Raw genomic sequence first — 24699 nt, 5'->3', positions numbered from 1 at the left:
ACGCCCCTTTATATATATATATATATATATATATATATATATATATATATATATATATATATATATATATATATATATATATATATATATATATATATATATGGCACTGTGTGTGTGTTTGTATGTGTGTGTGCCTTATTGCTCTATACATGCATAGTGGACTTTATGTTCTGCACCAGTCCCACTCAGGTTACATTACTTTTAAAGCATTCATTAAAGGAATCGGCTGGAGGCATGAGTGCTGCGCAGCCAGTCTCTACGGGAGCGCAGAAAATGAAGCATGAGTTCTAAAGAAAACCTCGACTACAGGGCAGTTAGTGCACAATAATTTTTTAGCAAGCATGATTAAACAGGCGCCCAATTAAAACGTCATTTTACCTGATGTTTAAAGAAGCTGTGATGTTTCCGAAGAGCGAACCGGTCAGGCCGTAGACTTGCCTCTTGCCGTCTCGCATGACGCCCATCGTATATGGAAAGTAATCGAACTGAGAATGCAGCAGCAGGTATGAAAGAAAAAAAAAAAGAATTCACCCCTGTACTTGAACAGAATGTATTTAGGCAAAGGAAACAGTGTACATATTTTGTTTCTTTTTGTTACACACAACCAGTTAACCACAATCAAATGTATATTTAGCCACTGAACGCTCAGATGCAGTGAAATTTAAGATAAGTTTGCTTCAAAAAGTGTTGCTCTGATCAGTAAAAGTATTTTGCAACCATGCAATGCACTATTTTCTGTTCGAATAATATACTGATTTCAAGATGCTATGTTTGTGCAGCAAAAGTGCTAAGGGAAGTGGACGACTCATTTGAAGCCAAACATGCACACTGAGCGTCTATCACGAACAAAAAAAATGTTGAAACCACTCAAAAATCGGTCACTGCCACCACATGTGTTATGGCGCCTTTTTATTGCACCAAAGAGTGCCACTTTGGTATTAGAACCACTGTACAGAGCATTCAAATCACATGTGGAATAATGAGATCTCCTTATTTTTTAATTTGTATTGTTTTAAAGCGGTGAGGTAAATGTGGTGGTCTGCCCATCGCCAAAGCTCTGGCACAAAAAAAACTTCAGCAGGTGCTTCAGAAACGGTGTGGCACGTAGAAAACCCTTTCCGCTAAAACTCAGCAGTTGAGAACAATTCGAAAAAGAAAATAACGCCCACTAAAATATCTGCATCCGCTGAGAATACGGAAACGCGAAATGTCGGCAGCTTGGGAAATTAGCTTCTGGATTTGAAAAAAAAAAAAAAAAAAGCTATAATCGTTTGTCAACAGACTCGACTTTACAGAAATGAAGCCATAGGTCTTATGCAGTCAGAATATTACGAAACATATAAACATTAGCGCATGAAAATGTTTTTTAATATTGCATTATAATTTTACAACTAACTTATTGTAAAGATGAAGATGTACGTGCAAATGTGAAGAAGAAGATTTGATGCGCTGTAGATCGCTATTGGTGTGTATCGGTGTTGACCTGCCTGTACGCGGACTGTTCCTGCCATGCTTCTTCAAGTCTCAGTACTTCTAATAAAACCACATCCTACAACATGAATAAAATATCCATCCTTTATTTCAAGTAATTCAAAATTATTCTCGCTGCAGACCTTTCTTTAAAATATTGGTTTGGTTTCTGTTTTGTTTATTTGGCATTAGTTCCTGGACCTACTATAACTTGTCTATAATAGATTTCATTTCCACTTGGAAGGACACTGAGCTTACGGTTTCGCAAGGCCGGGAATTAATATGCGATTCGATTTACTTCTACCGAAACATGCTGTGTGACACTGGAACTACTGAGGAGTTCACGCTATTTCTCACTGTGACAGATGACTTTCCCATCAGTGATCACGTCGTTCTCGATCAAGATGCATTTCAACGGCGGAAAAATCATTTCTCACGTCAAAAGACTATCCAATAACGTCCTAATTACTAGAAATCGCTGGGGTTCGAAGCCTGCAAAGGGAAATATTCGCTTTTTGGTGTTCCTTAATTCAGCCTCACTATTCGCCGACTTATTTTTGTGATTATCTGCCAGTTCCACCATTGCGCCGCACATCATCTCGTCTGTTGAACTCCATGAGCATCCAGCGCTTACATGGATCTACTAACGCATTTAACAAGTCTTTTCTACCAGCCGCAATTAAAGAATGGAACCAGCTTCCCGAACACATTGTAACTGATTGTGGACCTACTAGATTCAAAGAACGCCTGACATGTAATTTCGCGTTATAACCGATTTTCTCCTCTTCCTTTTTATTTGCAGCGCCTCCTTGATTTGAATGGTCGTATTTGAGCATTTTGACTTTCTGTGCCTATGTTTAGACCATGAATAATTGTTAACTTTATGTGTTACATTTCCCTTCACCCTAAATGTAATACTCCACCCCGTGGTCATTAGGGTATAATAAATGATGATGATGATGCTGGTGATATGCATAGCTACATTAAAGTAGCGCCTGGCTCGAAGAAGGCTTGCGAAGGAAGCCTTAGCGAGCTTTCCTGGTAGTGTGGCATTTCTTTCTCTCCGAGAGGTCGACACAGTGCTCTGTAGTTTCGAGCAATGCGGCGTGAACCTTAAAAAAACTGCACTAAGCACATCCTGTAGATATCGCAACTAAATTCCTGTACAAAAACATATAAACCGCGCCTTCGGAACTAAACATACTTGATACACTCCCACGTTGCCCTAAGTCCCGAACAAATTCCCCCTTGGTGCAGCTTCCCTTCTGTATGCGACCTCTCACTAACACAGTTTGGTAAAAAGCAGACACCGCCTGATCATATGATGCAAGAGTTCCTAGCCTTAGAGGAAAAGTACAAAAACCACACTGCATTTTACACAGACGGTTCTGAAACAACTTTTTATGCTGGTAGGGGTGTAGTAGAAGAAAATATTGAAAAAACAGTTAGGCTACCTCTGTGTGCAACAGTGTTTACTGCCGAATGTTATGCCATCTCCTTAGCTGCGGAAAAGGTAGTAAAGTGCAACATTGAAAAAAGTATAATCTACTCAGACTCACTTATTGTGATCACATCACTACACACCAGAAATGCAACACAACCCTTACTAGGAAATATAATACATTGCATAAAAACAGCTGAAACACGGGGACACGAAATTAAATTGTGCTGGATGCCAAGTCACGTAGGAATAAATGGAAATAAAAGAGCTGATGCATGTTCTGCAGCTGCCCAGAATGCAAAACTAGAACGAGTAAATGTACCTCATAGAGATGTCATAAAATATATACAAATAAACTTGAAAGAAAAATGGCAGGATTCATGGGACAAAGAAATCAACAATAAGTAACACGTACTGAAGCCTGTGGTAGAGGAATGGAAAACATGTAGTCACAAAGAGCGTTTAATTGAATTGGTTCTATGTCGTCTTCGTACCGGTCACACACACCTTACACAACGTTTTACTAACGAAACACGATCAGCCTACTTGTGAAGAATGTGGTGACGTGCTCACAATCAACCATATCTTAATCAGTTGTACAAGACTTGAAGACCTACGACAGAAGCACTTCCCACAATTTTACAATGCGCATATACCATTCCACCCAAGCTTACTTTTAGGAGAAAGGTCACTCGTTGACATTTCCTGCATATTCTCGCTTCTAAATGAAGCAAAGTATCTAAATAAGCTATAGAACCTATATTAACTTTTTAAAGCCCGTTAACATAGTCCAGATTTTTAACCTTGCTTTTGGCGCAGGATGGCCTTAGTTGCCTATGTGCCATAAAACACAACACAACAACACAACGAAAACAACTCATCTAATGCTTTCTAACGCATTTCGTAGCAAATGCGCATTGATATTGTATCACTGCAAAAAGTTTATATACGCTTTTGCGTGCATGTAAAGAAGGAAAAAAAATCATTTTTGTTAGTCGTGCTTGGCGCACGATGATCCCGGATATTTATGCGCCAACAAAGACACAATTATTTCAATTACGCAAAGTGAGTGAAGAGCTTGGGCTTGAAATCGTAGTTCATATCGTGTTATCCACGGCTGTACGTTATATCAAATCTAGAGCGAAACTTACGATACCAACATGGGGCGGTTCAGCATGAAGGCTCCCCAAAATAGCCATCTACTTTAATATTAGACAGAGTGGGCATCAACGGGTGGCCGCGAACGTTTTTTATAGACGCGTAAAGAGTCTTCAGGGGCCATACCATTCCAACATTACCAATTTTAGAGTTTTCTACATGAGGGCAACATGCGGGTTTATCAATCCTGCATGTTTGATTAGGCGGTGCTATCCGATTCAAATTTTTGATGCCACTGTAAAGAACCTGTGAGAACAACGAAATGCACGAACGTGCTAGTTCCGGCCAGCGTGCAACAAACTGTCGCCCCTTTTTTGCAGAAATGAGTGGCTGAAATGAAATGCAGCAATGGTTTTTGAATAATATATTGCCTACTTCATCTAGCTTTGAAGAATGGGTTTGAAGCCGTAGATTTGGTATTTCAGTCAACTCGGAACAGTTTGACCGTGTCTTATTGTTAGAACGGCAACAAATTATTGTTTTGGCTTCGGAATCTGTGAAGATGACCTAGCGTAATAAGAATGTAGCGACGTTTTCTACAAAAATTGAGAGGGCTAAATCTTCGCTCTACATAGAGTACATATAGTGTAAATATTTTTAAGCTTGTCTCATTAGTGCCTCTTTTATCAGCACTATAAACTAGACGCCACTGTTTGATCTTCTTTTTCTACTACAATGTCTCCACGTTCTCTTCTTTCTTTTGCAAACCATAGATTCTTAGTTCGCTAGCAAAAGGGCGGAACTGAAAGTTATATGTCTAATAAAGATGCTAGTAAAATACTTACCGGACCTTTGGCAACTTTAAGAACGAGGTTTCCAAAATCTTCCATAGTAATTCTTCTGTGTCTTTGTTGGAGGATAAGTACTGTCGAAATTGCATATACAAAACGTTTCAGGGTGTTTAGCAAAACGTGATCGCTTGTGGTTATTGTCCTACTATCTGTCGACGGTGTCAAGGCAAAGCAGACAAATGAAGAGCGTTTGACTCAAACCGTCCTTTTATACTTGTAATGGAAGAGAAGTGTCTATCTTGAAACATCTAGCTGACGTCCCGTCCCCAAGGTTCAGGCCTTTTGTGTGGCCCCTAGCGGTGCATTCATCTCGGCTCAGTATCATTCGATCTTTCAAGTCCTCGAATACGTCTGTGCGTATGCAGAGCTGGTGAAAAGAATTCGACGATGTAACATCTCGACCATGACAGCGCACGGAGCAGATATTTTCGTACAAATTCGAGTGCGACAGCGTATTTGCCCGCGGAAGCGAAACATGCATTCAAGCGAGAATTTCAGAATAGCATGACACGATCGGCTCACGTTGCTGTGAAAGTTAATGTGTTTTTTTGGGAAATAACGATTTGCGCTTTGTTGTGAAATGATTTGACACGGACAACCTACTCTGCACGCTGACAAGCCAGGTGAAGCAATAGGTGCATGTACGGACCTCTTGAAGGCAAATGTTCGACATTTTATGCCAGCGACTCGCTTCACAAAGTAGCTGGAAAACTTTCTTTCGTCGACTGCTTCGACATTGACAAGCATCTCTATTGTCCTCCTCACATACTCTCGGGTGCAGAATGTACGTAAAATGATACAAAAATAGGAAATTCAATGAATTCAGAGGTTCGCTGCACCGAGTGGCGCTGTTATATCCGATCAATAACATACTCTTCGGCTGACTATCCATTTATATCGGCGATCTATGAACGGGGTGCCATGTGTACACGGCAGTGTCGTGTGGAAAGATGTTGGACATACATTATCATTATAAACCGGCCTTCGCTATTGTTATCCGACTTGAAATCTGACTTGTTTTTTAAAGTGAATCTTTGGCGGACAAACTACAGCTTCGAGCGGACTGAAACAGCAAGGATCAGCGAACCAAGTCTCGGGTGAAGGGATGTGGTATGAGTGGATTCTATGTTCGCCTGCATTGTTTTCACCTCTTCACTTACCGTAAAAGCTTGCAATGAAGATACAAATACGAGACCATGCAAAGTACGCACACAGTGAGCAAATATACTATTTGTTTCGTATTGATGCGGCGGAGGATGACAGGAATGAAGCAGAGCTTTGCATAAAAGAATTACCAGAAGCATATTGTTCCTTCACTCTTGAAAACAAATTCTTGGTGTTGACTACGAAAGAATTTCATATATTTCTTTCAAATGGGATTGCAAGTAGCAATGTGTTGCTCCAATTTTCAAAACAAAAACGCATCCGTGGCTCACAGAACTGTCTTGCACGGAAAAGATATTTCAAATATGCATCCGGTGATCATCAGTCCGGGAACTACAGCGTGCAAATCCCAGTGCGCGAACTGAGGAGAGGACCACTCTTTTCGCATTTGTGCACGATAAAAAAAATGAATAACTATCATGACAGGAGAAAATAACACCATTAAGAAATCAGAAAACATCGTAGCACAAACTAACTTCTCGTTTACCACGACAACAGACGTTACCTATAGGTGCACAGAGATGACACGTCCTACCAGGATCGGGCAGATGGCGCACAAGCTACCCTGTCGTATAAAAATGGGGCCTGAAGACCCCTGAATCAGCAGGCCGCAAGGCTTGTTGTCATCGTATGAGGCTTGTAACACCCACATTGTCGTCTTTGCGGACCTCTATCGTTTATAACCAAGTGACCGATGCTAGCCCTGCCTCGCCCCCCCCCCCCCCCTCCTGCAGTGCTGTTGAAGTTCTCTCGAACTTAAAAAGAGAGGAAATAACTCTAACAGGCACTAAAAGTCTCCTGGCCTAAGCTTTTATCTCTATCCGCAAAGGCACTTATGCATGGAGTTCCGAATCCAACAAAACTCTAGAAGAAGTTTATTAAACTGGAATGGTGTAATAGATCTCGTTTATTCACGTTCGTCGGTGGCACAGTATCAGCAAAACACAAACTCAGAGCCAGAACAAAAAAAAAAAAAAACATTTGAGAAATTTCAATTTTTTAGTCATGGCTAAGGCCCTCTAGCCGGCTTCCAGAACGTGCTGCTACTTGTTTCAGAGCATTATCAGAGCTCGGAAAAGGGATTACGTAACTAATATGAAGTATTTGATGTTCCTGTGTCCCCTTTTTAAAGCAGTAACAAAGTGTTCTGTGTACTTTCAAACAGCACGTAAAAGCCGCACTCCGTGATTTAGAGGTACAGTTAGAACACGTGGTGGAGTAATGCCTTACAGATGCAGATCTTGAATCGCATGCCAGGGTTTCGGGGAAGTAGACAAACAAACCTACACAGTATTTCTGAAATTTTATTTTGTGCAATGATTTCGCCAGCTCAATACGGGAAAGCATACGTTTTTCTTTCCGAGCACGAACAACCCTGTCTTGCGTTTTCATTGATATGAAAAATGCTTATGACTACACAGAGTGTTTTTATATCTCTATCACGTAGGAGACCTAGGCATCTGCGGCAGTATGCTAAACTGCCTGAAATATATTCTTTGAGGCCATTTATTTTATGTACGCCTAGGCTCAACGCTCTCGAATAATTTATTTAAGAGTAATATTAGAGTACTCAAGGAGTGTATTATAAGTTCAATAGTGTTCATCATCCCAATAAAGAAGATAATCAAAAAATATTAAGGGTTTATTATATGGTGTCTAAGGCGATGATCTTGAAAATTATTCAATGCCTCGAACCTTTAAACATCTGTAATACATATATGCGATTCGTGCTAACAGAAATGGATTCTTTTAATGTCTAAAAAGGCTTGTAGTTCTTTTCTAGCTTAAGATAGGCTTACAGATTGACCTCACGATTTGATTGACCTCACCATTTGATTGACCTCAGGCGTTTCACCTCTGCATCAACACGAAGAGGTACAGAAAAACTTAGTTGCACGTTTTCCACGCTCCAAGGGGTCTAGCATGTGCATCCAGGCGTAGCAGCCGCACTGCAGCCATTTTGAATCTTAATAAAGTTTGCAGTTAAGACTGCCTGTACGCTGTCTTAGGCTCTGTCTTAACCGCAGTCTTAAGGCCCGTTCACACGTGCGACTCGCAGCGGTAGCGCGACCGTTTCGGTCGAAAAGCGACAGTCGCAAACGATCGCATCGGTCGAAAAGCGACTGCCGCGGGCCGTTCGGGCACTGCTCGATTTCCAGTCGCGCGACTGCTGGTCGCTGACGTGAACGTAAGTTAGCTTTACTCTATGTGGTGAACAGTCAAGTTGGACACGATGTGGAAAGCAACCCGCAAGTCGTATTCGCAAGTGTGAACATCGGTTGCTCTCTGGTCGCATGCGACTGCCAGTCGCGCGTTCTTCGCGAGTCGCAAGTGTGAATAGACTTTTAAACGCACACTGAACGTTTTGTGCAAGCGACTTACGCCGCAGGGAAATCTAAGCTATCTAGATCTAAGCTAAGAACGCTTGCCATAGGGACATCCAGAGCCGGCAGAGGTAGACTTGATGCCTGCACAAAGCCTATGAACGAGCTGGGCAGTCACGACGTTTGCCGCAATATTTCACCGCGAAATGGCAACGCAATAGAAGTAGCGGCTTAGCTTGGCGCCCATATACGCGTTTTTTTTTTTAAACCCCGTGTCTTCCTTGCGTTGTTTTCTCAGATAAGCGTACTGCATTGGATCGTCTGGACGCTCACCCCTCAACGAGTGGGAAGATCTGGGGACCATGGCTGCAAAAATCACCTGCGCTCAAAGCCTACAAGGCACTTTTTCGCTTTTTAAGAGACGAGCCTGATTGACAAACTGTGCTTTCTCACCTCCTCTTTCCTTCTTCCCTCCGCCTTTAATCCCCCATTCCCCTTCCCCAGTGCAGGGTAGCCAACCGGAATTCTTCCTGGTTAACATCCCTGCCTTCCGCCCTCCTTTTTTCCTCCTTCTCCTCAGATAAGGATTTGCGCGCCGCTCCTCGGCAACTTTACAAAATAACTGAAACTGCCCTAAATTCCGTCGCCATGTTTTGGGAGTCTGTAAAGCTAAAGAGATGGTCACTCATTGTGTGTTTGTTGATCGGCGTGGTGCGCTTTCGTTCACGCTTTCTCGTTCGTCGAATGCTTGCGGAGCGTCCGTATCGCGTGCTGCCCCTTGCAGATTTCCGCCTGTGTCGTGAACGTGCTTTCAGAGACAGGAAACATCCCTGCGAGTAGGAGCTGCAGCTGCAATCCCGCTTCGGCCGAGTCGGCATCGTTAAGCGAGCTGCAGTCATGAGTTAACTTCATATTGCCAGGTGATTCTGGCGTTCAAGTTTTTGCTACCGGCGGCTTTCTCATTAAGGCTGGTGAACCGGTCGGCGTGGATGAGTCGACGGCAAGCCGGGCAGTAAGAAGAGTGGTTCTCGCACTGAAACGGAACGCCGCAGCCTGGACACGGTAAGAGTTGCCGTTATCATTTCACCCATTTTGCCTGTTGGGATGTTTCTTGACCCGTAGAAAACCGTAGAAATAGAAAAAAAGCATTTTAAATTGTATACCTTTATTAAGCGGTGGTTGTGATGTACAGGGTCCATAGCGGACGTTAGCGACAGTGAAGCAATATTTTCAAGAACGTTTATTTTTTTTTGCTTATTACGGTCATAAGCGTTTATCGCCTTGGTCGAGCACGACGGCTTACTAAGTGAGGTTTATAGTACCGATTGCGCACCTAGACGGGGTTTGCATCATACAAGGTCTACGAGAAGTTTTTTTTTTGGAAGGCTTGCCATGGGGGAGGGGGGGGGTGGCATAGAATCAGGCTGTCTTTTAACTTAAGGAAATCATGCAGTCTATTTTCTTCAAGGAACCGGAGGAAGTAATTTGTCCATTACCCACAAGGTTAAATGTTCCCCCTTTATAGCCGACAGTTCGTAGTCGTCTTATTCTTGACGGCTGCATTCCTAGGCATGTCCAAAAAATGTGGCGAAGACCCACCTTGGCAGCTTGCCTTGGACACTTCGGGCATGTGCTCTGTACTGCATCCTCTTCAGAGCCCCCTCGGCACGTCACCGACGGAGCAAGGGACGACAAGTCTTGCTGCGCTATAGCATCAGCGTGGAATTTAATCTTGGTTTTGTGCCGCCATATGATTGTCTGCAACCGTGAGCGATAAATATGCGCAACAGAAGTGATATAGGCTTCCTGCTTTACAGCTGGCCATCACAGGATGTGCTGCTGGGCTGCATGAGCGACTTGTGTGCTGCTGGAGGTTTCCCTGGCATCGTGGGCGCCATCGATGCCAGTCATGTCAAGATCCAAGCCCATGAGCTGTATGAGGAAGCGTACATATGAACAGGCATTTCTACCACTCCATCTTCGCGCAGCTTGTGGTGGACAGTGAGTTCCAGATCCTCCATGTGGTCGCAAAGTGGCCCGGTGGCACATACGACGCACGAGTGCTCACACACAGCGCCCTCGATCAGCTCTTCAAATCGGGCGCTTACACCGGCATCCTGCTGCAGTGGCTATCCATGCAGATTTTGGCTCCAGAATGCGGACATGTGCGGCAAAAAGCGATACAGCACAGCTCACGGCACCACCAGAGCAGTATTTGAAAGGTAGGTGCACAGCACATTCTAAATATTGACTTGCATGGTATCCCGGACACAGACCGGTTGTGCGTGTCCGTGTTGTTCGAACAGCTTGGTACAGTTGCAAGCGTTGTTGCGCGAACAATGTATGCTGGAAGAAATTGATTTTGATGTCGCATTTGTTTACTAGTTAAATAACACTGTAGTCAGATAACTTTGGCCAAGCCTGTGGAGAGGGGGGGGGGAATAAGGTTAGAATATAATGCTTCTTAGATAGATAATTTATAGCGTTAATGGTATCTCACGTGCCAGAATATGCCGACGGGAAGCAAAACCTGCGGCCTGGGAGCTTTTGACTACCCCTGTACATGTTAGGCTCTGCAGATGAGCCGACATGAAGTTGGGTTTCTGAAAATTTTGTTGACGGAGTGATTTTATAGAATTTCAAATTCACTTATGCTCTGCGCACTTAGGTAAGCGGAGGCGACGGGCGATTTTGACACATTTATGTGGGTTTTCTGGCCGACCTTTTTATTTCTGTTGAACTGCCGCTGCTATGCTAGCGCCCTAGACAGTATTTCCTAAATCGTCAATAAATTGTTTATTGAGTTTGTGACGTGTGTTGAACTCCGTCACAAACTCGATCAACGAATTATTGACAGTTCAGAAAATACAGCTAAGGGCGCTAGCATACCAGCGGTCAGTTGCATTTGTTGGAGGTGGAGGTCTGCGTCGCTATAAAGTCTTATATTCACGTCGCTTTCCCCTGTCGTTGAACCTTCCTGGCGTTCAAGGATCGAATAATTGCAATTATGGCTAGCATTCTGCTCTGCGTAACGTAAAAATAATTTCGCATGGAGTATAAACCAGTCATAGTTTTTTCTACGCAGTCTTCAGCTATCATACCGCTGCATACCACTGCGGCTGTTGGCTTATGGAAACTGTTTTCGAGAAGGGAATTTGTCGTCTTTCTAGGAAGCTGCGGGGACATCAACCTCAAAATGAATGTTTTACAAAGCTATTAAGTTCTTTGTTGACGTGTATTGCATGCCTGTGACGAAGCTCCATGAAAGCTTTCTTTGCGATAATTTCACCATCGAACAAAAGAAGTAAAAGATATTTGAGACTGAGCGATTACAGTCACGAGCAAGCCACGTGAAGCACGGCAAAAAACGCAGCTGTAATTTATTTTGTTTGCGTCGGGCTGGTAAGGAGCAGTGAATTTCATAAATTATTTATGAGTATCTCACAGTAAAACTTGTAAGAGGTATGCTCTGCAATATGAAGGCTAAAGTCAGGTTTTATTCAAGCATAATAAACTGCAAGTCAGCAAAAAAAAAAACGCAAAATGATAAAATGTGGAGGTTATGATGTTGATGGTGCTTACTTCTGATGGTTTCCGAAGTTTCTCGGTTCCCCAACGACGCGCAGAATAAGATGCAGCCGGCTCACCAAAGTTAGACTAGATAGACACAATTTATTTACATAGTTATTAGTCGGGATCCAGATCGAGGATCCGGATGAGTATCAAGATGCTTGAAGACTTTTTAGAGGCTCATTTTAAGGCTTCCGAATTGCGAGGGAAAATTTGCCTTTTCTCTAATCAACCAATCACACCCGTTGACGAAAGCCCGCCCACGATAAGGCGGTGCCTTCGCACTCTCGCCGGTCCTCCCACCACGCGGCTGGTCGAGTAGTGTAACATCACTCCTTGGACTGGCAAGTTCTTCGGAGCCGACGAAAGTGATCGATGCTTCTCCGCTGTCAGCCCGCTGTCCAAGTGAACTTGAAGCGTTCAAACTGCCGCGTCTGGGCAGACTGTCGATTTATGGGCCTCCGGCCCCGCGGTCGGGTCGCCCCACTTCTTTTTACGCAGCCGCCATTTTCCAAGGCAACGGTCCGCGAGCTGTGTCTCCCGATCGGGTGGCGGCGGTTTCGTTGCCACAAAAGGGGAGCTGGCCGCTTCCGGACCGCTAGAAGGGTGGTGCACAGGCGGCGTCTGGACCTCAAAGAAACGGGCCGTCGTTCGGGAACACGTGCGCGCGACGAAAACACTTCTCCGAACGGATGCTGGCGAGTAAGCACGCACACACACTCTGTTCTGCAGCAACAGGCCGCTTTTCTCACAACTCAATCGGACCTCCCGCGAACCCAGGTCGCGAAAACGGACGACTGATCTAACCCGATTCCGTCGTTGGTGACCAGATGCGATATAGCGTCGGCATTTGCGTTTAGAAACCCATTTTTGTGCCCCACTGTCATGTTACATTTCTGGAGAGCCAGCGCCCACCTGGTTAGCACTTTTTCACCGTGTGCTGTATCTTCCCCGGAAACCACCTCGCTTACAACTTCCCTTTCTTCGAGAAGTTGTTTGTAGTCTTCGGGCGTTATGAGAGCATCTATTCCGGTCGACAATTTGTTGGTAAGCGCACACAGCAAAGCTAGTTGTGTATCGTCGAACGAGACGAAAGGCACACCTTACGTTGCTGCGAGAGGCACATACGCTAGCTCAGCGTTTACTTCCTCGCTGAAAGCTCCCCTCAGCTTTATTTGGGAACCAGCTGCCTGATAACACTCACTTCCGCACCGGAATCAATTACAACGTTAAGCCTTTGTTCCGAACTTTTCAATGTTACTGTTGTGAGGCGGCTCACACCCGCTCTATCTGTTTCGTGTATGCCGACCTCGTTCACCGCAGTTACTTCATCCAAAGGAGCCATCACTGTAGCTATTACAGCGTGATCTCCTGGCTTTTCATGGCTTCTATGCCCAGCAGCGTCTGTCCCTTTCTGGGGAAAATCCCTAGCGAAGTAATTAGTTGACGTGCATTCAAGGCACCGTCCTTTCTTTTCCGTTACGAAAGAATTCTCTCCTTGGCGAGGTTCTGCACCGGTCTACCATTTCTCGATATGCACACGGCTTCTTTCGATGGCTACCCGAACGAGCTTCTGACCCTGGTTTGCATCTGACACTCTCATAGAAACTCACCGCCAGCTTGGCGACTTCGCTTGGGGAAGGAACTTCTCGCTCTCATTGACAATTACATGAGCCCTTGCCTCAGCTGTTAAGCACTCCTTCAAACTGTCTGTGATCATTATTTGCTTTAGTTCTGAAAAACTGGTAGCCTTCGAAGTTCTTGCATAATATTCAATATAATTTATTTAGCCGGATTGCTAATTCGCCCCATGTTTCATTTGCTGCTTTTGTCAACCCTGCAAACACCCTTTTATATTCTGCCGATGACAACCTCAACCCGTCTAAAATAATTTGCTTCATTTTTTAATTGTCCTTTCTATCTTGGGCTGTCAACGTAGAAAGCAACCCGCATGCCCTTTCACTCAACTGCCGCACGACAAGTCCAGCTAGCCACTCGTCTGGGATATCATAAGAATCAAGAGTCGCTTCCACATCCTCAAACCATCCGGGCCCTAGGAACTCTCGACGGGGCATCGGTGCTAGTACTCCCTTCAACAAGGATGCATATTTCAGGCGCCTATCTTTCTCTGACTAACTCACTGCTAACGCTCCGCTGTTGCTGTTCTCGTGGTAACTAGCATAAACCTACTTCATCTTAGCCAGTCACTTTCATTAAACAAGAGGAAATTAGTAAAATATACATTGAGCATTGTTCACTGTTCTCAGTTTAGGTTCTGGCATCTACCGATTCGATTAGAATACTGCGAATGTATCTTCAACCATGTCGGTTAAATGAAAGAACGTGGAGGCTGTGAACATATAGGGAAAAATTGACGATGAATAAGTGCTCTAATAAACATGTCAACAAGCGAATTCTCAACAACGTAGGTTTGAGATCCGAGGAAACCTAAATCACGCTCAGTGCTATTGGCCTCGAGATCGAGCAGAGTCGCCACCTTGCGGCTCAGCGGCGAAACCTACTCAGTGTGGATGCGTTTTCGCGTCGCGTGCCAGCCCGCAGTGATTTACGCGCGCGCATGCGGCGTGTACAGGAGTGTGTTTGTTTCGCCGTTCCTGTGAGCTTTTGCTTACCTATATGCCTCTTGCAAAGTAAATATGAACAGTCTATAACCCCACGCTTCATTAAATATATATATATATATATATATATATATATATATATATATATAGTTGTCCGTATCGAGCATGTCATTCTTGGATACGGACATCATCCATCGCGGTCAATGTCTCAAACGAAGTGGTACTGTCGTTACCACCGTGTCAAAGCAAAACAGGTCGTTGCCGTCAATAAAAGTTATTGCAAACGCTCAGAAATCGCATATTCCCGTTTCTGTTTGGAATACCGCAGCTGCTAAAACATATGCCACCGCAGACTGCTTCATATAGAAGAATGCAGTTTGAACAGACCACACTATGCCTGCTATGCCGTCTGCATGCATGATAGAGTTGTGTGAGTACTTTTTTTTTTAACCTCTGTCGCGGTGTCTAAATGGTAAGGGCGCTCGACTGCTGATTTCGATAACGGGGGATTCAATTACAACCGTTTCGAAAGGCGTTCCTCTGCTGTGGGATTTGACTGCACAATAAACAATCCTACGTGGTAAATGTGGTTTAATAAGGAAAAAAAAAACGACATCAAAACCTGCCTCTGCAATCATCCGTCATAGTCGATGCCGCTTTCATGCGTTAAACCCGGGCCAATATGCATTTTTTTTCTTTTGTTGTTGAAGGCTTCTGTGCATCCGTAAAAGTTTTAGTGAGCACATTTTGCTTTAGAGAAATGCTCGAATGTTTGGGAAACATATTCCCTGCACCTAATTGTTACCCTAAATATTACATAACACACCTATAGATCAATGTACTTTACTGGTAGCCAATATAATCATTATAATCCCTTTTCGTCCAAGTGCTGTCTTCCGACAAAACTCATTTCTGACAAGGGGATTAAAACAGCTTCATGCGGGCTTAAATATCAGTGTTTAGTTCGGGAATAAATACATTTTTATAGTCGCATGATAAGATGACCTCCATTTCTTTTGGAATAGTTTTATATCCGGCATCTGTTTTGGAAGCAACCCTAATATTTTACTTCGCATAAGATTTAGTCGCTGCTAAATAATTAGTGATAAAGAAATTTTTAGCCTGTAAAATTTCTTCCCAGAACATGACAGTGCCCATGCGCAGTTTATAACGATGTCTTCGCAGCGAGTAATTCGTAGCTTGCACTTTAACGTTACTGAAAATTAATTCGCTGATTATTGTAAATTCTGTCAAGTGTGTAAAAGTTCTCTCACAGGGTGAAATTTATTCGCATTGCAAAACAAAATAATTACACTACCAATTTACCGTTATATATTAACATCACACACATCAGAAATCCCTTATACTTTCCTCGGTTTCAGGAAATCATTTACTGTTAGTGGCGCATGCATTAATACACTATCACATTCTATAACCGTGGCCGCAAAAAGCATCTCGGCAAATTCAATCCACTCAGCGCTGTACACGTGAACAATCAGCTTTCCTGTGCGGCGAGGTTTTCTGTATAGTGTCGGCGTGATCTCATTTTTGGGGAATACTTGTGCGTGGTTGTCTGGGGGCCAGAGTTGATGTGCACTCAGTCTAAAGCAACTCGCCATGCAGTGCGCTGCCAATGCTACATTTAACCTGCTTAATCTTCGAGTCACGTACGATACAGTGAACCAGGCTGCCTCGATTCAATCTAAATTACTGCAGGTCAGAGCACGAACCTTGTATCTGCGTGGGCTTGACACTAAATTCGCCTGTGTCACTCGCATGAGACACGTGCAAACTCTTTAAAAGTTGATAAGAAAAACAAAGCTGTCATTAGGCAGGCCCAAGCATTAGGCGCGTGAGCGCGGTACAGCGCAAGAAACGTGCAAAGTAAATCTAGAAGTCTGGTGGTTGCGTGCTTTGTTTTCCTAAAATCCGCTCTTCTTCTGCTGCATTGGCGAAATCCTTGGATTTTTTTCTGCAACATTGCAGAAATACTGCAGAAGACACGTTTTCATAGCCGACAAACCCGCCGTAAACTCGGAAGCAGACCTACGCAGCGTGCGTTTCTGCGGGCGCCGCCGTCTGCCGATCCACACTACCGGAGTGACGGTGGCGCCACCTCTAGGTTGATCTCGCGGCGAATAGGGTTTCACAGGCTGATAACTAGACTGGACTCAGTCCTTATACTCGTGGCCATTTTGGTCCGGGCCATACTGCAGACCGGCTATCGACTTCTATAGTTACCAGCCAAACCTGTTGCTCATTTGGACTGCCGTCTGCAGACCCATTTGCTTTTCATGACGAAACTTTGAACATAAAAAAAAAAACACAAACAAACAAACCATTAAACAAACAAACAAACAAACAAACAAACAAACAAACAAACAAACAAACAAACAAACAAACAAACAAACAAACAAACAAACAAACAAACAAACAAACAAACAAACAAACAAACAAACAAACAAACAAACAGAGAACGAAAGTCACAAACAAACATCTGTGTAGCAGCTGAAAATTTGTAGCAAACAAGGATTAGGAGGGACTGCGGATTCTTACAGCGGCGAGGGTCGACTCAAGATGTGCAGAACTGACGATATCGGGTTATAAAACGAGCATTGCTTGCTACTCTTTTTAAGTGGCTCATGAGGCAATATTTAGGGCGTTAAAGTTCTATAAACAATGGCTTTAGCGCGACTATAACCTGCTTCCATCATAAGCGCACTATGAGAGAATAGCTGCGGAATCAAGATTTTATTCAGCTATAGGGTGCGGGGAGAAGCCGATAAACTGCCTTCTGGCTTGAGGCGCGCGTAGCTTTACACTCAGGGGGAAGATACTTCGAGCTGCAGTGAGAAATACGGAACCGTATCGTTTCCAAATAAGGTGAGAGCTGCTTTTAGAGCAGTTCTGGTGCCCTTTTAAAGTCCAAACCTTCTGATGAGGGAGAGCGGAGCTAGGGCACACCTTTGGAGTGTGCCCTAGCTACTGACCGAGCAACTGGTGTTGAATGCATTATTCGTATTTTTCTTTACTTTTGGAAATGACACCTTGTTCATGTCAATTTATGCGAGCTACATAATAGGTTTAAGCATTGTGGCATCTCTGTCACTGCAGTATATTGTACTAAAGCTATGGAATAATCACACAACAGAATAAAATGCGTTTGCATTGCAATATTGTTAACACCATCAACTGTCTCTTATAACATGTCCTGTTTCATTTATATATGTATAAAACGAAATATTATATGGACGCCATGGTAAAATTCGTTTACCCTCCTAAAATTTGCATGGATTGACAATCGACGCCGTCGCCAGTGCAAAAAGCATTCATCACGAGGCGGCGCAACAAGAGTGCTGAAAAAAAAAAAAAAACTAACAAAGGTTTAATAAAAGAGCTTGGTGTTTCCCAAAAGAATGCTTCAAATATTAATTATTCCTATAATGGAGTATAAATGTTTAATTTGTATTTGCATAGTTCTTTAATCTTAGTAGTTGCCTTAAATGTAGTAGATTCGCCAAACTTGAAGCTTCCTAGCTGAACCGCACCGCTAATGTCTCTTTTTGTTCGATGGCTTGGGACATAATAAGACATAAGCAAATCTTTAACAACTGGTGAATTGTCAAAGCTGCAGTGATTCTCAACACGTAATTATTGCCAACTGCTCAGCCTATAAGTATAGAGAAGGCTTCTCTACTATACTTGGACTCAATACAAAAGAAGAGAGAAGAAACAGCGTCAAGTTGGAAATTTTTGTCTTGTTTTGCCCCGCTGTATTGTGAATTCCAATATGTACAGTCTTTGCCAAAATTAGACGGGCCAAGAATTTTTCTTCTAAGCCCAGTAACCAGGCTCGTTAAGCGGCTCTAGCATCCGAAGTCTCGTAGGTGACAAATCTCTCCCTCATTCTCCTCTAGCTTACATCCATATTCCAGTATTGTTGCCGGCGGCCGCGTTACAGTGCTTAGAAGCGAACCTTTTGGGCCATATACTTTTGACAAAGGCTGTACCTTCTAGCAGTTTTATATTTGTAATGCCAGCGAAGCTTTATGTGTGGCGGGTTTCGATTGTGCAGCACTTTGATTTGATATCCAAGTATGCTTAAGATTTCCTCTTATCTCTTATACATACAAAAACTAAAAAAAAAAAAACCCACGCGGCTAAATATATACAATGCCAGCCTGTTGCTCTAAAGGATGTGGACTGAAATCAGGACAGAAGTAATAAAATGTGTTTGCGTAAAACAGCTGCTTGACAAACTAATATATTTCAAATCGTACATACGCCGACCTTTAATGCTCATCACAAGTCTACAAGCTCTCCTTTATTTTATGAATTCAAGGCACCGACGTCAACGTGTTACATGAGTTCCTCGCCTCACTGGCGCCGCGCGTACAATGACTGGTTTTTTTCTTTAGTAAAGCGGAGCCTTAATGCTGTCTCGTAAAAATAGAAAAGGCGATTGCGTTGTTGAAATCCCCGAGAGGATGCCAACGGTCGCTAGTGCAAGAATAGTTCGCTTCCCTGGATTTTGTTTTGCAGGACTGTATGCGTTGCGACATTAAATCTGCAAATCAGAAAAATATTTCATCATTCGTTGAAGGCCTAAAGCCTATATATACGCCTCCATAAAAGGGCCTTTACATCCCACGATTTATGTGGCAGGCTAACAAAAAAATTGTGTGGCACGATAAAAGAATATTTTCGGAAATAAATCGCTTAGCAAGATATCCACCAAAGCCTGAAAATGCTTTAGGGGTAGCAGAGGATAGATAAGCTTATTGAGTAACCTCAAATACCTTACCAGAGAAATTAGGAATTCGGATAACGGTGATGAAAATCAGGGCCCGCTTGCACAAACAATCTTAAGACTGTCTTAGCTAAGTCCAGACTTAACTGGAGTCTAAAGAATAGGTCACTAGTATGGACGCTTAAGACTGGAGTCAAGACTGGGCTTCAGTCCTGACTTGAATAAGTCGCTTGTATGATTACGACTCTAGTGCTGTCTTGGTTAAGACACAAGGACGCCAGGTGTCTAAGTAGAGAAATAAGGAAAATACAGGGATGCGCTGGCACTGTCCCTGCTGTCAGATGTACACAATCCGTCAATTTTGCGTTGCGTAAAATCCGTGCCATTGCTTTTTGCGGCTTAAGATTGTGTTACGAGGAAAAATACCCCAAGCGGTTGCTGAGGCCGTTTCGGGAAGCCACTCTGGTGAACATGAACCCGAAGCGTTCGACGTTCGGAACACGAGCCGTCTTAAATAAGCTTGGTCTTTCTAAAGACACCATTTAAGTCTGGACTTAGCTCGGACTTTATCCTGCAAGCCGGCCCTGGTCCTGCTTCAGGAAAAGCGTGTCGTAAAATACAAAGCAAAAGAAGAGGCAAACAGGAAAACGGAAAGCTAGTTTATTCAGATTAAAAAATTATGTTACTTATTAGCTATGCTTATTTGTTGAAAGATTATTCCACAACATATAACAGAGTCATCGCTTCTTCCAGCCCTGCCTGTACCGTTATATATCCATCCATTATTCTTTGTTTGCAGTATATATGATTGTACGGAAGTTTTCATGATCGTCGCTACCTCGCTGTCCTGTTGGGAATGTTCATACCTTAATCATATATATCGCGAGAAATTTATCATATATATTGACAGAGCTCCTTTCATAGTAAGAACAACTACCTCCAAGAGAGTGGAACTGAACAACCGGCACGCTATCAAAATAATTTTGGTTATACACGCCGTAGAATGACTCGGATTATAGCCGACACCAATGGCAATCCTCAAGTGGTAACAGCGCTTTTCGGGCTATATACCTTCTATACATATTTTTGAGCCACCATACAGCTCAACAATTTGGGCCTCAGTCACACACTCATGTACACAAAACGTGCGAACGCTTCTATAGATGCATATGAGTGCACAAGCATACGCGCACGCTCGCGCACACATCTAAGCAAAGGTTTAACGGATGTGTGTATGCTAAAAACTTCCTGCGCAGTCAACACGCGCAAGACACTCAAATGCAAAGAACGCAACCGAACGAGTGTGTCGAACGAACACCAGTGGTTACGTTTGGTTATCCAGTAAATGCAGAAACGATCGAATATCTGCTGAATCTGCATTCTGTAAACTTTTGTCCATGATTGCAAACACACAGGCATGGTACCTTAATTTTCGCATTTATTTACGTGATGGAAGGAAGGAAGTTCTGGAACCCTCTGCAGCCATCGCCAGCTTCCGTTTCTGATATAGTGAGGGGGGAGGTGCGACAGGCGCTCAAAAGCCCTCTTTCGCCTGTAGTTACCAGCCAGCCATTGCTGTCGGGGACAGACAACCATCCCACATATGCGAAAATTCTGCAGAGTCAGGCTCCCCCTTCACCGCCACCCACTCTCGCGCCGCCTACAGTTCCGCTGCTCTCGGTGCAGCCAGTGCAGTATTTCGACGATCGTCCCCTGCTCCGACGCAAAGCCGACATTTGGCGCACGCCTGACCGCCGTCCGCTCTGCTTCCACTGCTGTGAACCAGGCCATCTCTACCGGGATTGTCCGTATCGACGCCTCGGTCTTCACGGCTTCCGCATCGACTAGCCTCCTCCCCGGTTTGGTCAACGACCCCGAGTTATTGAAGAGTACCTGGCGGAGCAGCGTTCTTCATCTTGTTAGCAGCATCAGTCCCGCTCCCCTTCACACAAGGCGCTCCTCAGAGTTCACCCACGGTTCCTCGCGTGAGGACCAAGGCCGCTCGTCTAGCCCTTGTCGGGGAAACTGAAAACAGCGACCTTCGGGGGCGAGGCCGCTGGTAATCGCTGCGTTGAAGACCTCTCGTCGTCGCCGCTTCGATCTGATCGAGAGCTGCTGGTACCGTCGCGTTGGGAGGCCAAAAGCGTTTCTCTGGATATTCCTGTTATTTTAGACGGTCGTACTAGTCAATGCATTAGTGGAAGTCAATGCATTAGTGGACACCGGTGCCGATTATTTGATTTTGAGTGACCGCATGGCGACTGTTTTGAGGAAGGTGCCCACTGCTTGGTCAGGTACGTACTTACGAACCGCCGGCGGTCATATGGTTGCTCCAAAGGGGATGTGCACGGCTCTCATTTAGATTAACGGATGTACGTTCGTCGTTAGTTGCGTCGTTTTGAGTGACTGCTCCTGTGACCTTAACCTCGGCATTGACTTTCTGCGAGAGTACGAAGCAGTTATCGACCTGCGAAATTGACTCGTCACATTTTTGATGGAACAATCTGCCGAACAAGATAATAGCAGTCCATGCAATGCCACACTTCGCGTTTCCGCCGAGAGCGTCTCGCTGCTGTCTCGAAGCAGCGTCCTTGTGGAAGTTACTTGTGACGAATTCCGTGCCGGCGATGCTGTAGCGGAGGGGAACCATTCACTCCTGCTTGCTCAAGGCATCTGCGCTGCTCGAAGGTTATTGTCGCTTCACAATGACCGGGCTGCACTCCTTGTCACAAAATTTTTTAATGAGCACCGGCACTTGTTTTCAGGAACTGCTATCGCTTTCGCTGACCCTGTTACGCACGATCCGGTCTGTTTTACATCCACGGCAGTCGAAACTAACGAGCCATCTCTTGACAACATCGACATTAACTGCCACTGGTCGAAGGAGAAACGGCGGGCCTTAAAAAGCAAGTGTTGCTGGACTTCAAGCACTGTTTTGCTTCTTCCTCGAGGGTTCGTCAAACGCCCATCACACAACATCGCATCATTACGTATGACGACGCTCGCCCTATAGGACAGCAGCCTTATCGTGTGTCTGCTAAAGAACGAGAAGTGATCCAAACGCAAGTTCAGGAAATACTGAATGATGGTGTGCAGCCTTCACAAAGTCCGTAGTCTTTACCTTTAGTCCTACTCAAGAAGAAGGACGGCACTCTCCGATTTTGCGTCGAGTATCGGAAATCGAATAATGTGACAAAGAAAGATGTATACCCGTTGCCGCGCATCGATGACTCACTGTTCAGATTGCGACGTGCTAAGTATTTTTCCTCTTTTGATTTAAAAAGCGGCTATTGGCAAATCGAAGTAGCCGAACGAATGAATAAGCACACTTTCACTCCAGATGGCGTATATGAATTCAAAGCACTCCCATTCGGATCGTGCTCTGCCCCAGCTACATTCCAAATGATGATGGACACCGTCCTCACAGGCTTCAAGTTGCAGATCTGTCTTGTGTACTTGGACGACGTAGTTTTTGTCGTATAACTGTATGTATAACTGGCCAGGACTATCCGCAGCTGTCGCGAATGCCAGCGCCGTAAAACACCACCCCTGAAGCCTACTGGAGTTTTCAATCCCGTTAGAGCCCCAAGTATTCCGTTCGACCAAATCAGCATGGATCTTCTTGGCCCTTTCCCTTTGTCGCAGGCGGGAAACAAATGAATAGTAGTCGCTACTCACTACCTGACTCGATACGCTGATACAAAGGTAATCCCTCATGCCACAGCTTCCGAAGTAGCCGAGTTTTTTATGCACAACATAGTCTTGCGGCATGGCGCTTCTTCGTACGTCATTGCCGACAGAGGGAAAGCTTTCACTTCACAGCTCTCGACCACGTATTTGAGCTGAGTTGCACGACCCATCGCAAGACCACAGCGTACCATTCGCAGAGCAACGGTCTTACCGAAAGGTTGATTTGACGATTGCGGACATGTCAGTGTACGTCGATGTGCAGTACAAGACCTGGGACGAGGTGCTGCCGTATGTCACATTCGCGTATAATGCAGCCTAACAAGAAACAACGCGCTTCACACCATTTCGAATTGTGTACAGACGTGAAGCTCAGAGCATGCTTGATTCCATGCTGCCGCGCCCAGGTGATGACCAGCTTTCCCCAGATTCCCAGCAATATGCCATCCGGGCTGAGGAAGCCAGCCAGCACGCCCGCATGCACATCGGGCGGCAGCAGGCCTCTAACGCGCACCGTTACAACCTCAGGCACCGCCAGGTTGACTACAAACCTGGGGACCAAGTCTGGATGTGGACAGCAGTTCGCCGTCCAGGCTTGTCAGAGAAACTCCTTTCTCGCTACTTCGGGCCGTACAAAGTGTTGCGTCGTGTGAGTGACCTCAGTTATGAAGTTATTCCAGACGTCGCCGCGCTTCCAAAACGTCGAAAGTCCAGCTCGGACATTGTGCACATTGTGCGACTGAAGCCGTACTACGAACGATAACGTATGGCCACCCGCTGTGACCACTCTCTTGCTTTTCACACTGTTCTTACTGGCCGTCCTCATTATTTTTTTTTCAATTTTTATTCAAAAGGAGAGGGGGGGGGTAATGCCACCTAGCGTTGCCAGGTGACGCATGACCGAGGCGTGAAGGAAGACGACGCTGAAAGGACGACGAAGTGTCGCTTGCACGTTTGCGTCTGTGGTGCTTGCTGCCGTTGTGCCTGGGCTAACTGCCTGCTATATTTGGTATTCTCAATCACCGTGTACGTGACAATATATATTAAAGGTAGTGCGAGTGCGCTACTTTAGCAGTTTCTGGGAATTTTTAAAGGCGCAAAACACACAAAATGTCAGTGGTGGGAGAGAGGATGAGGACGCGTGCACAATAGGGGCAAGTGCATACGCCACATCAGTGAATTGGCATACCATACGATAAGGGGCCACTGTAGGGAGGCAAAAGTTTTTCTGAGAGGCCAACGCGGCTTGCAGAGGACCACAGAAAACCAGGGACCCAGGATCATAGAATACACGGCGGTGGCGGCTATCGTAGGCAAAACGACGTTTGAGAAGTTTCAATGGCATGTGCAATCGCGTCATGTGCGTAGGTAGTTATGCAAAAACCAGCGTCTAAAGTGCGAAACCAGTAAGATTTTCGCGCTGGTTTTGCCCTGGATCTGCTGGGCACGCTGGAGGTCTGCAATATTCACTGGAGCACTAACGGGAAGACACTGGCTGCACTGGTGCGATGGAAGAAAAACGCTGGGATTAGCCTTTTGACGCTGGGTGTGTCGCTGGCATCCGCGATGCACTGGGAGAAGCGCTGTATGTGCGCTGGGGCCGCACTGGTCCCAGTGTCCCAGTATAGCCGGTGCGGCCTGCGGCGTCAGCCGTAGTAGCGTCCCTCAGGGGCCAACAGGGCAACAGCGTACTTTCAATCGATCATCGGGGGGGGGGGGGGGGGGATATGAAAAATATGGTTCAAGCAAGCGCTTTTTGCTG

At 44.8% G+C, this 24699-nt stretch overlaps 1 protein-coding gene across 5 annotated transcripts in view; it reads right to left on the bottom strand.

Moving 5' to 3' along the window:
- The window catches only part of LOC146173652 (glutamate receptor U1-like), a 138322-nt gene that overhangs the window by 26503 nt on the left and 87120 nt on the right, over positions 1-24699 (bottom strand). For 2 of the 5 annotated variants that reach the window (XM_084584834.1, XM_084584831.1), the window contains exons 1-3: positions 11931-12054; positions 4855-4934; positions 379-485 (exon numbers count right to left, since the gene is read on the bottom strand). In XM_084584834.1, coding sequence (XP_084440960.1) covers positions 379-485; positions 4855-4899 — 152 coding nt within the window. In that variant the 5' untranslated portion in view covers positions 4900-4934; positions 11931-12054. Of the gene's footprint in view, positions 1-378; positions 486-4854; positions 5016-11930; positions 12061-24699 lie in introns of those variants that run through there. The other 3 variants (XM_084584835.1, XM_084584832.1, XM_084584833.1) reach the window with 3 other exon arrangements.

Source organism: Amblyomma maculatum, chromosome 11 (genome assembly GCF_055883805.1).
Source record: "Amblyomma maculatum isolate TAMU_Amacu chromosome 11, ASM5588380v1, whole genome shotgun sequence".
Lineage (NCBI taxonomy): Eukaryota > Metazoa > Arthropoda > Arachnida > Ixodida > Ixodidae > Amblyomma > Amblyomma maculatum.
The sequence above is the reverse complement of the archived record's forward strand: the minus strand, read 5'-3'. Positions and strand labels throughout refer to the sequence as shown.